The sequence below is a fragment of the Python bivittatus genome, unplaced genomic scaffold, assembly GCF_059951505.1.
Source record: "Python bivittatus isolate LINGU-HERP-01145 unplaced genomic scaffold, Pbiv_v1 ctg000080_np1212, whole genome shotgun sequence".
Taxonomy (NCBI): Eukaryota; Metazoa; Chordata; class Lepidosauria; order Squamata; family Pythonidae; genus Python; species Python bivittatus.
In genome coordinates, this window is record NW_028277035.1 from 28323894 (window position 1) to 28337211 (window position 13318).

General features: G+C 38.9%; 1 protein-coding gene across 1 annotated transcript; it reads right to left on the reverse strand.

Moving 5' to 3' along the window:
- On the reverse strand, positions 1 to 1957 carry LEAP2 (liver enriched antimicrobial peptide 2). Its single transcript, XM_088133720.1, has 3 exons — positions 1828 to 1957; positions 898 to 1034; positions 1 to 271 (listed from the first exon to the last, which is right to left on the reverse strand). The coding sequence occupies exons 1-3, from the start codon at positions 1885 to 1887 to the stop codon at positions 235 to 237; spliced, it is 234 nt and encodes a 77-aa protein (XP_087989846.1). The 5' UTR covers positions 1888 to 1957; the 3' UTR covers positions 1 to 234.
- Positions 1958 to 13318: the final 11361 nt, after the last annotated feature.

Consider the following 13318-nt stretch of genomic DNA (forward strand, 5'->3'; position numbering starts at 1 on the left):
TACAAATAAAATAAAAGATAAAATCAGTTGAAGCTATTGTAGCTTGGATAAAAGCCCACCTTGGAATAAGATGGAAACTAAATTAGCATGTATTTCTGCCATGTGAAATTCTTTCATCTGTCCATACAACTGAAGCATTAATTGAAAAACATATATATATATCAGGAGAGGTGACAATAAATAAACAAGGGGGAGCATCATCCAAGGTAACAGCTTGTTCTTCTTAGGACATAATTACTCTTGCAATATTCTTAAAGAACATTGTTTGTTCCTGCAAAACGAAACAAAAAAGCAAAAGAAAAGAATCAATCTGCTTACTATTTTTAGTCACATTAAGACTAACCCACATATAAGAAAGGATCTAGTATTTTAACAGTACTTTCTGTAATACTAAAGCAAATGTTACATGAGTTTAAGTACTTTGTTTCAGGAAAGCAATAGTGCTACCAGTAATTTCTTATTAGCTCATTTTTTAGAGTTGCACATCCAAATGGGAGATTCTTGTTCTTGATGGTAATGATGTACAGTTGCAAGGAATAAGAAATGTATCAATATAGTTAAACCAGTTTTCATGTTAGATTGTCCTAGAATTACTTGCCTGCATTACATTTTCCAAAATGTTTTCAATCTGTACTGTAATATATTAAAAAAAAAATACTGTTTAACGTTTTCAGTTCTAACATTAAATAGAAAATATTTTGTAAATGAAGTCTAGGTTTGTAATTCCTTTTGTATTGATTTTTTGCTTCTGCTAATTTACAGACTTGGAGAGACAATAATTTATTTTATCTTCCTGCTATTCAAGATGACCTGATGATTGCAGTCATCCTAACAGTAAAAACATTTGCTGGTCTGTATGAAAGTCCTTTTTATTTCCAGGCATGAGAAGGAAATTACCTGCACAAACTTGTGAAGCATTCACTGTTATCCCTGCATGGTGCTCCAACTGGTCTTGAAAGTCCTCTCCAGAAGGGTGTCATTCTTTTTGGCCTAACAAGCTGAGCATTTTGTGGATGCAGCAAGGCACAGTGTATCTGAAACATAATTATAATCTGGCTGTTTAATATGATATTGAAATCTGTTTGGACATTCAGCCCTTAGAATTCTCTTCAGACTTGACTCAGATCATATCATTTCTGTATGGAATCTGTAACAGCTTGCCTTTTCTGTACAGAATTCTCTAAATAAGTGATCATTTCAAAACTTGCTTTTCACACCTGCAGAAACTCATGTAGCCTGCACCTTCGTGTTAGCCATTTTCCACACTTACATATTAACAGTATTTGCAGACTATCCCAATTGTGAGACTCTTTTCTTTTTTGAAAAGAAAAGGCAAAACCAATTATTAAAACCAGCAATACAAATCTATACATATCTACCACAATAGACTCCCATAAGTCAGGGCCAAAAGGACAAGATGTCTCAGTCATCATCAATCTCTTCTCCAAAAAAGCCAGGTTTTACAGCTTCCCAAATAAACCAATGTGACAGAAATCTTGGGAAGAATGTCATTCCAAAGGATGGAAGCCATAACTCAGAAGGTTTGTCCCCATAGTCTCTGAAGATGACATTATTTAGAAGAGACCTGGAGTAACCCACCCTTCCTGATCTTACAGGTAGACAGAAGCAATTGGAAATTGATGTGAATCATTCCACTGAGGAAGAAGTCTAGCATTGCAGCTAGTAATAGCTGATTCCCGGAGTCTCTTGATAATGGCCCTTCAGACATTGAGCAACTTCAGATTCAGGCATATCTTAAGCATAAAATATATGTTGAAATACATTTGCCTGACAATTTTGAAATTCAAATGCCAGTTACGTCCTTACCTGAAGCAGCAGGACTGAACAAATTGAGAAGATTACCACAACTTTTAAACACTGCATCATTGGATTCTTTTTGGCCCATCAAGATTTTTCTCAAAAGGTAATGAACACACCTGAACATCCTCATTCAGCTTTTATAGATGGAAGTCCCCATTGCATCACCTGCCAGCTCTAAGGGACAAAGATCACCTTAGAGACAAAAAAATTAATAAGTTAATGTCTACTAAAGTGATAGTCCAAGGTCTGTCCTATAAGCTAAATATATTTATTTTTCAAGCACTTGTACCTTGATCAGTGTATCATACATGCCAACTGTTCCCTTTTAAAACCTAGATTTCAGTCAGTGTTTCATTGTGTATTTGTAAGTGGGTCAATGGTCAAAGCACAAAGAATAAAACTGATGCTATTTTCTTACTGTTTCTCAGACTTAATTACATAGGAAAAAACTACCAGTTGCATAACATGAAAAAGAAAACAGCGTAGATTTTTTAAAAAGCTTCTATACACTGGTGCCTCTTTACCGTCATCAAACAAATACACAATAAGCATGCATATACACACATTTGGAAGTGATAAAATCCAAGACTGATTTCTCTAAAAGATTGTTGAATGAAACAACTCAACCCTTATTCTTCTGAATGTGTGGTAATAATACATTTTTAAACTTTTCTGCAAAAGTTCATAATGTTCAAGTTCAGAATTTGCTTCAATTGTTAATTCATTGGGAGTATCCCTAGGAAAGCTACATCATCTCAGCCTCACATTGAATGTCATCACTTATCTGAAATATGGAACTCTTGTAACAATTTAAAGATTGTCTACAATATTACACATTTATTTTTCCTCTTTAATAAGTTCAGGCCACAGGATATCCTACTGTATCTGTGCAAAAACATATCTGCAGGAGGTTATGGCAAGATCAGTATGAGTGTTGTGCTTCCATTTGCATGTAGCTTAAATTTTCCCAGTCCAACATCAACAGGAACATTAGCGATTATGGCTTGAATACAAACTGCTTCTGCAGAAGTAGAAAGAACTTCCAGAAGTACAATACTATCTCCTGATTTTTGCCAGCTCCCTCTGTGTTTTACATTATTTATGAGACTTTCCCAAAATCCTTTTTTAAAAAGCGTGAGATGATTTTCCCATGCTTACTTTTAGAGATGAACACTTTACATCAGTTTTTCTAAACCTGGTGACCCTACATGTGTGCAAGAATTCAGGATTCTCAGAGTGGTCATAGTCATGACACATCTGGAGGAATTTCACAAAATATACTTCCACACACCTGGAAGGCTACCTTGATGTGTTTGTGGGGCTTGCATGCTCTGAGGAAGTTGAGACCTATGCCAGAGGTTCAACCATTCTGGACAGGTCTCATCAGAGGAGCCAGACGAAGAGTGTCTCTCCCATAAACAATATGGCGAGACATAACTTACAGAAACCTATACAGATCGGTCATCACTCATATCAACAAGGGCTGCCCTAGGTGTTGAAATTTCTGGATATCTGGTGACAAGTGGACTACAGGACTCAGGACTGTTGGCTGAGCAACCAGGGCTAGCAGCTATAGGACTACTGGAAGAAAAGTTACTTATCCATTGCAAATATACAAAGACTGAAAACAAAGAAATAATGATTTGCTTTTACAAATCAAGTCCAGTGAGAACAGGATATCTGAAGAGAATGCACCAGTTCTGAAAAGAACATCCAGAATCAGAAATAATAGAACAGAGGCTAGCAGATCAACGTCAATTTATAATACAAAATAAAGTAGTCACAGAAGTAGAATTGGAAGAACCGCAAAGGGCTACCCAGGGCAAAGAAATTGAAGCCTTGCCAGAAATAGCTCAGACAGTAGAGACAAACCAGGGAGAGTTGGCAGCAGAGGAAGCCAATATTGCTATTGAATCATTTGCACTCCCAGATAAGGCAGCCTCTCCTCTACTTTCTCCTCAGAAAGAACAAGGCCCTCTAACAAAAAAAAAAGAAGAGGAACTGAAACAAAGAATAACTGAGCATCTAGAACAGCACAAAAAGAACAAAATAAGGTTGCCTGCATTAAAGCTTGTTACAAAGAAAGAGCTAGCACAAATATTACAAGATGCCAACACTATATCAAATATAAGCACCAGCTCACTGCAAGAAACAAACCAACTGATGTACAGCACAGCTGCAGTTATAACTGAAGATCTTGGATGCAAAATCAACAAACAAGAAAAAAGTAAATAGTGCATCACCAAAATGGAAAATAAGATCCGCATGCTAAGTTTAGTTGCAAGCAAACAAAAACAGATGAAAAAGAAGCTGAAGAACAAGAAGACCAAAGAATACCTGATCAAGAAATGTCACCTAGAGACAAAGAAGGTTAAGGAAACACTGGAAATAAGAAAGCAGCAAATAACAGCCATAGCCAAAAAGATCAGCAGATATGAAGCTCGAATTGCGCATTATAGGCAGAATCTCCAATTTCAGTCAAATCAGAAATGTTTCTACCAATCCATCAATGGAGAGACTGCAATGAACCAGTCAACACCTGACAAAGAAGAAACAATGCAGGTCTGGGTGCAGCAGTTATAGGACAACCCAAACAAGAATGCAGCTTGGATAAAAGAGGTGGATAAGAATAAAAAGAAAACAACCAAGAAAACAAGAAAACAAGAAAACAACCAAGCTCAGAGAACCCCAAGGGCTCCACATAAGAATAAAAAAGAAGCTGAAATGAAAGAACTTATAATAACAACAGAAATGGTGGAGAAAAGGGCAAGGAAGATCAAGAATTGGTCAGCACCAGATGAAGATGAACTGCACGGTTTTTGAAACATCGGACTGGTCTGCACCCGCTCATTGCCAAGCAGTTTAACAACATACTGCAAGGAGGTGAAATTGAAGATTGGTTAACATCTGGCAAAATCTACCTGATAATGAAAGATCCAGCAAAAGGGGCAGCATCAGGCAACTACAGGCCAATTACCTGCTTACCAACAACTTTCAAATTGCTAACTGGTGTGGTAGCTGATGCAGTCCAACAGCACCTACTTGAAAACAAGCTCTTTCCATCTGAGCAGAAAGGAAACTGCCCAAACAGCAGAGGGACAAGAGATCAGCCCCTAACTGACAAGATAATTTTCGAAAACTGCAAGAGAAGGAAGACCAACTTGAATGTAGCTTGGACTGATTACCAGAAGGCATTCAACTCCCTGCCACATGACTGGATAATCAAGTGCCTAGATGCTAGAAGTGCTAGAAATAACAGGAGTCAATAGAAACATCAGAAACTTTGTGCAAAGATCAATGGCACAATGGAAGACACAGTTGCTGGTCAATGGCAATAGACTGGGAGAGGTTAACATCAAAAGACGAATCTTTCAAGGAGACTCACTATCACCACTACTGTTTGTCATTGCATTGATTCCTCTGTCAACAATACTGAGCAAGTCAGGCCATGGCTATCAAACATCAAAAACATTTGCCAGGCTATCCCACCTCCTTTACATGTATGATATGAAGCTGTATGGAAAAACACCATCTGAAATAGAATCGTTGCTCAACATTGTCTGAATATACAGCCAAGATATTGCAATGTAGTTTGGCTGGACAAATGTGCCATCCTTACCATCAACAAGGGAAAAATAGTGAAAACTGAGGGAATCAAGATGCCCAGTGGAAATAACATCACGAGTCTGGATGAAGAAGATCACTACAAATACCTGGGCATCCTTCAGGCTGACAACATCAAGCTCATTGAAGTCAAGAAGAAGGTTAGTAGTGAATACATCAGAAGAGTGAAGAAGATCTTAAAGTCAAAACTCAGTGGCAGAAAAATCATCAAGGTGATTAACGCCTGAGCAATTCCAGCCATTAGATATACAGCTAGAATAGTGGAATGGACTCAAGCTGAACTAGAAGCCCTGGACAGGAACACCAGAAAAATAATGACAGTGAATCATGCCCTTCATCCATGCAGTGACATTGACAGAGTGTACCTACTAAGGAGCATAGGTGGGTGTGGAATGTTGCAAGTACATCAATGACAGTTGAAGAAGAAAAAAGGGCATTGGAAGAATATCTGAAGGACAATGAAGAAGATGCACTGAAGCTAGTATACCATGAAGGCTTACTGAATACCAAATAAACCAAAGTGGTCTATAAAAAAGACTAGATGAAGAACAGAAAAGAGACATGTCAAGGCAAAGTATTACATGGCCAGTACATTAAAAAAAAAAAAACAACTAGCAAGCAAAGCAGATAACAAGTCCTGGCAATGGCTAAGAGCAGAAAAGCTGAAGAAAGAGACAGAGGAGCTAATTCTGGCTACACAGGACCAAACCTTAAGAACAAATACATATAAAGCCAGAATTGAGAAGACAGTAATAGACAGCAGATGTTGTCTCTGCAAAGAAGCTGAAGAAACAGTGGACCACCTAGTTAGCTGCTGCAAGAAGATCGCGCAGACTGGCTACAAACAATGGCATGACAAGTAGCAACACTGGTGCATTGGAATATCTGCAAGAAATACCATTTGCCTGCAAGCAAGAACTGGTGGGACCACGAAATAGACAAAGTAATAGAAAATGAAGAAGCTAAAGTGCTCTGGGACTTTAGAATTCAAAGAGACAAGCATCTGCCACACAAAACCCCAGATTTAACAACTGTTGATAAGAAAGACATAAAAGTCTAGATAGTGGACATGGCAATACCTGGAGACAGCAAAATAGAAGAGAAAGATCTGGAGAAAATCACAAAATATAAAGACCTGCAAATAGAAGTAGAATGACTAAGGCAAAAGAAAGCAAAGATAGTACCAATAGTAATGGGGTGCAATATCAAAACATCTGGAGCACAACTTGAACACCATCAGCATTGACAAAATCACTATCAGTCAATTGCAAAAGTCACCTTTACTTGGAGCAGCTTACATCCTGCAACGATACCTTTAATATTATTAAAGAACAACACTTGCTAGATCCTTGGGCTTGAAAGGTGGACAAAAATGCCAAATCCATTCTAAACATCTGGCTGACTGTGCAACCAGCCATAAATAGAGCTACATATTAGCTTTGTTGTATGCCACTCAGAGTCGCCTGTGGTGAGATGGGCGGCTATACAAATTGGTTTAATTAATAAATAAATAAATAAATAAATAAATAAATATTAAGTTGAGTTCATGGTGTGTCTATGGGACTTCTGTACAATTCAACCACTCTCCAAAAACCAAATGCTTATTGGTGAAATGTACTAGCCCCACATTTTAGTTAACCTCATATGTTAAGAATAGTATTTCTTTTACCAACTCCATAAATAGTCCAAACTTATATGATGTTTCACTTCATCTAAGCAAAAAAATGCCCATAGTGTAGAATTTCTCAGAATCCAGCACTATGCTCACTTTGTTTAATGTTTTCAGTTTGCATGTAAGCACTGTTTGTTCTACGTAATTCATCAGATCTCTTGGAAGCTAATCTTAACTTGTTTCAAAATACTTTACATAGAAGGAGTATTCTGGCTTGCCATATAGGACTTGCAAGAGCCGGAACTGTCTAAAACTGTCATGGAGAGAGAACAGAGTCACTTTACAGTAAATCTACTTCATTTACTTATTTCCATGGGCTGCCTAATAAAACATTGTCATGTGGCTTAAGAAATTGCCTCACTCCATTCAGTTCTAAATATGAAAGCAAGATTGTACAACTAATGTGACATGGAAGAATCATTGCTTTAAAGTGCTCAAATACAGGCAGTCCTCGCCTAACAGCCACAATAGGGATTGGAATTTCTGTCACTAAGCATTATGGTCATAAAGCAAGATGCCATGTGACCACATCACTTAGCAACCGCAATCCTGGCACTCCCAGTTGCTGTTGTTAACCAAGAATCATGGGTTGTTAAGTGAAGGGAATCCCAGGTAAGGAGCACAGGGGTGCCACAGGGTGGGGGAGACCCTGGGAGGCCTGGTGCAGGCTGTGTGTGAGTTGGGGGGGGGTGCTGTAGTGTGGCACAAAGCTACCGCGCTCCAGGAAGCATCAGCCGCCCCAGCCCAGCCCAGCCCAGCAGTGCTTAAGACTGCAGGGGCACTGCAACGCCCCCCACTTGCCCATCTCCCCCCATCTATGCCCTTTTGGCCGCTCTGCACAGTGGCATTCTGCGGCAGCAGCACCAGGGCTGGGGCTGAAGTAGAGGCCCAGGGCCTTCAGCAGTCTCAGCCAGCTGCCACCACCCCCAGGCCTCTATTTCAGCCCCAACACCACTGCTGCCACTGAGAAATGCCCCACACCATGGCCAGCCACCCCAGCACCATTGCATAAAGCTCCAGTTGCCCCCACCGTCCTACACTCCACAGGCTCAGCTGCACCCAGCTGACTTTCACCATTTTCTTCCTGCTGCTGACAAGGCACACCTGGCCTGACCCTATTATACTGTATGCAAGGCAGCTGCTGGCCATGCCAGGCCTTCTTCTTGAGGCTGCTTGTGCTGTTCTCCAAGCTGCTTGCACTGTTCCTTCTCCAAATCATGTGCTGGATTCTCATGATCCTTCAGAAACCTTCTGGCCTTCCTCAGGTCTCGCAAGAACAGGCATGCAATTTGGAGAACGTGGTCTTCCAAAGCACCGTGAGATAAACTTTGCATAACACTGGAAACAGGATACAGTACCAACAATATCAGATTGGCAACTTAAACTTGGAAAATATGCTGCAGTGGTGAAACAGTATATATACACAACAGAAGTTTAACTAAATTTAAGGAAGAATGGTTTCCATATGTATTACATATTACAGAGCAAGGTAAATACATACATTTAGAGTACAGTTTCTAAAGCTTATGCCAACAGGTACTGCAGATCAGTTGGAGTACAAAGAAGGGGGAAGTCAGAAATTAAATATTTATCTATATTATTTTAGGGCCTTTTTTCTTTTTCTTCTTTTTTTAACATTTATAAACAATAAAGTCAAACTGGAGATGCCTTGAAAGACAAAATCAACATTTTGGGAAATTTGGTATCATTAGAGAAGGGAAAGATCTTTGTTGAAAGTATTGGTAAAGTCCAGAAATAAGCAGATATCTGTGATTTGCTGTTGGTTTATCTCAAATGTTTGGTGGACCCAAAAATATTTAGCAATCATAAACCACCCAGAGTCACTGGGAGTTGGGTGGCATATAAATTTAATAAAATATTATTGTTCTTGTTGCTGGGCGCACAGCCAGCCAGTTGCTTAGACTAGATTTGGCATTTTTATCCACCTATCGAGTCCTTCCCAAGGACCTGGGATAGGCAATTCAATGCACTCTGCTTGGTAGCTTTACCAATGTTATAGTGAGCAATAATTGTATAACCTCAGTCATTGTCTGTTCATTCATAGATAATATCTTTTTTTGAAAATATATCTTTGTTTTAAATAAAGGGATTATATTTTTAAAAAGAGTCAACATTGTTGGCACATAATCAATCAATCAATCAGTCCTTGTAGCTTTTATACAGACCCAGATGAGGCTTGTTCCTTGCCATTTGTATCCTTACTTAGTTGGGGAACACGCAAGCCTTGCTGCAGTGTGCTATTTACATGAGACTTCCTGACTATCTGGCCATCTCATCTTTGCTCACTTTGTGTTCGTCTATTTTTATCTATTTTTCCTAGCAGCACCCAGTGTTCTCTTTTTTTGAAGCTGAACCTTTACCCTCCCTACAATTATAATTATATACTTTCTTTGACTTTTTCAAGCCATGCAGCAACTAACTGTTCTGTGGGAAAGCCCATGGAAAGTCACATTGTTGTATGTGTGTGGTGCTTACTGCTGCACATAAGAGTTTGTGTATGAAAGCAGAGGAATACAAAAATTGGGTTTTTAGTATGTGTACATTGTACCTTTAATTCTCACACTTCAATCTGATTCTTTTGCTTGGTTTTAATCCTACTCACTCATTCACCTACAAAATGGATATTGGATAAGACTAGACCTGTGATACACAACAACTATAATAACTATTCTTCAAATATCTGGACACTTATTTTATGGCAAATAAAAATGGAAAAATCCAATACAATTGGTTCAAGGTGTCTATTTCCACGGAGAAACCCATCATTTATCCAGAACTAAAGGCAGAAAATCTATGTTGTCTCCGTATCATGTCCTTTGGTGCAGAAATATAAGATGATAGTAAAAAAATACAGAATAAAGTTCCCAGTCTTGGCAGCTTAGATGTGTGGACCAACTCCCAGAATTCCCCAACCAGTATCGAAATATAGTTTTTGAGACTGCTTCTTTTTATACCAAGAAATTCAATAGTTTTAATATTCAATTTGGAAACTGGTATGCTTTAGTCTTCTCCAGGTCATCCAATGATCAGTTGTTAATTGTGAATATGCTAGATTCATAATTACCGTCCAAATTTCACCTAATTTAAACCTAACCCTAACCCTAACCTATTGAAAGCATCGTTTCATCAGGCTCCTGAATAAATAAAGTTCTGTTGAAATCTAAGGCACTTTTTAATTCTTATCACTAGCAACGGAGTGACAAAAGTAAATGGCAACTGTGAAACATTCATGTTTGTGTATTTTCACCTGTTTATGTAATTAATTAGAATATATATATATATATATATATATATATATATATATATAAATATACATACATAAATATATATATATATATAATATATATATATACACACACATACACATACACATACACACACACAGACATAAATTAAATAAAAAAACCTAATTGTTTATGTAATTAATTAAATTATATTTTGGAAATGTAATATTCTATTTTGAGCAACATTTTGTCCTTTTTATTTTTATGTGACTACCAACACTTTAATAAAATTTCATATGAGAATATGAACTTTTAGGTAAACATTAGAATCTTAGCTTACAGGGGCAAAAAGCACAGTTCCCATGAAATCTGTCTCTCCCAGATTCATAAATTAAAGTTCAAGTAAACAAAGCAAAGAGAATTTCTAACTAAAACTAAACTAAGCTACCATAATGGACTGTTCCAAATTTCTTCTGCTGCCTATTTACCATTCCAGATCAATGTGGTCACCTCAGCATATAAATCTCTCTAACTCAAACTGTTAGTTTTCAGTTATTTGAGTTAAAGAATCTCCAGATAACTGAAAGTACTTTATTGGATCAAATGTGATCCTATGAAATAACCAGGTTCTACTTACTGGATTATAGCTGTCTGAGCAGAAATATTCTCAAACCTATATACAGTACTGTCCTCACAGGTATTTATGTCACCTCACCTCCTTTTGTCAACCACCTAATCCTGTTTTGTTTTTGTTTTTTTGTCACATATTTTCCTCCTCCTGCATCCATACTGAGTTATTTGCTTCCTTACCACATATATCTCCACCTGCTTTGAAACTCAAGGCAGCTCACTTACATTAAAACATCTAAAGTCACAACAAAAGGCAATAATGAAAACATCATAATTTAAACAGAAGAGATTAAAAGAATTGACCCCATGCCAGCTAATGCTCAACCTCAAAGGTGTGTTGAAACATCCAAATCTTTGTGGCTTTCTTAAACATTAATAGCATCAGGATCTTTAGCACGGATGGGGCTGATCCAGAGCAGCAGCCATCCTCTGTCTCCACGTTCCCATCTCTCTGACTTCTTTCAAGAAGGGACCCTCCTGGGTGACTTGAACAGGATGGCCAGATTCCATATAGAGGAGATGGTCCCTCAAGTATCCCAAATTCAAGGCATGTAGGCTTCATGTGTTATTATCAGCATTGGATCTTACTGTGAGCCAAAGTTTTACTGCTAAAGTGGCTCTCAATCACCAGTATGCAGGTTCCTACATTCTGCACCAACTGTAGTTTCTGAGTAGTCCTCAAGGGCAGCCCTAAGTAAAACATCCTGCAGTACCCTAATTGCAAGGTAATGAGTATGTAAGTTGCTAAGGCCTCCCATTCTAAAAAGGGCTGTAACTGCAAGATATGTCAAAGTGGGGTGAAGTCACCCTTGGCCAGAGCCTTAATCTGCTGCTCTGGTAGGAGTTGTGAGTTCAATTCCCAAACTGTGGACCTGTTACTTCAGGACAAATGCTACTGCAGAGTAAGTATAAAAACTAGCAGCAAACCAGCTGGTTTCTGTACAGACAACCCCTTTGTTTGCTGGAATGTAATCTCTTATTACTCCCAGACGTCAAGAAGGACAGCCACAGCATCACCTACTCAGCCCTGTGTAGAAATATATCAATAGCCTCAACAGATCCACTACTGTCTCAACAACACTACGCACCCACCTGTGAGATGACTACCATTTCCTTTTTCAGTGACCAGTTAGTAATATCCACTGCTGTGGCCTCACCTCTTTCCCCCCATGACTTGAGGGTGATGCGGTAAACCCAGGGAGCTACTGTTGCACCTTCCACTCAGGTTCTCCATAGGATTAGCACATTTGTGGCTTCACCTTAGACAGGTATGCCCTGCGTGCTAGCCTGACACTTCATTGTTTGGGGAACGTTTGAACGTAGGCCTTCTTAGGCCTAGACTGGCACACCATCCTCTCACGATTCCTCCGGTGCTGCTCCTTTCACATCTTTACTTCTAAATCCCTTCAGTATCCACCTCCGTGCTAATTCCCCTTCTCTTGCTTTGGGCTTAAGAGCCCTCTCGTCCCTGAGCCACTGATGCCATTGCTCAATCTCCAAAACCCACCAATGGATCAAAAGACAGTTCCCTCCTGCAATCTGCATTTCCCTAGACTAGACAAGTCCTGTTTTTCTTGCTGCCCATCGTGCTTAGACTATCCTAGAGCTGAAGGGCTGAAAAGAAGCCAGTTTACACACACGCAAAAGCTCTGTTGCTAAGGGAGTTGGGAGAACAAGCAGATACTGAGGCTTCGCTCAGGAAATCAATCAGATTGCCATTTTCAAGATATCATCAGTTACTTACATTGAGTTTGGCAGGACTTTGGACCACATAAGAACTTAGTTCTACACCATCCCAGTACCTGGTAAGGTCCTTCTCCAATTTTACACTTGATCTTTCTAGTCTTAGCATCGTTAAAGTACCTGTTCTTGCAATGTTAAAAGGCAGCCAATGGTACAGTGCATTTTGAGAAGGAAAAGACGTCATTGGAATCTTTTGCCTTAGAAATCACAGCAGATTCAGCCTCGACTATCCCCGCCCTCCCACTGTACAAACAAGGCATTATAAATGACGCAGATGGTGGGGCTATAAAATATTCTACAGTATTTTCCCAATACTGACTCCATGCAACTTATATACACAGCATTCTTAATGCATTTTATGTCCGTGAGCGTGTGTGTGCTACACTGCTTATGCCTTTTGTTCCTCTGCACCTAGCTTCCCACATTAATAAGGAAAGCCATACTTCTTTACATATTTATACAAGCCAATATGAAACATTTAACTCAATGTGGTATTGTTGCTTCACCTCCATGTAACAAAGCAACAGTATTTTGTGGTGCTTTCATCTATATTTAAAATGGGCTTGGAAATCAGCCTGTGATT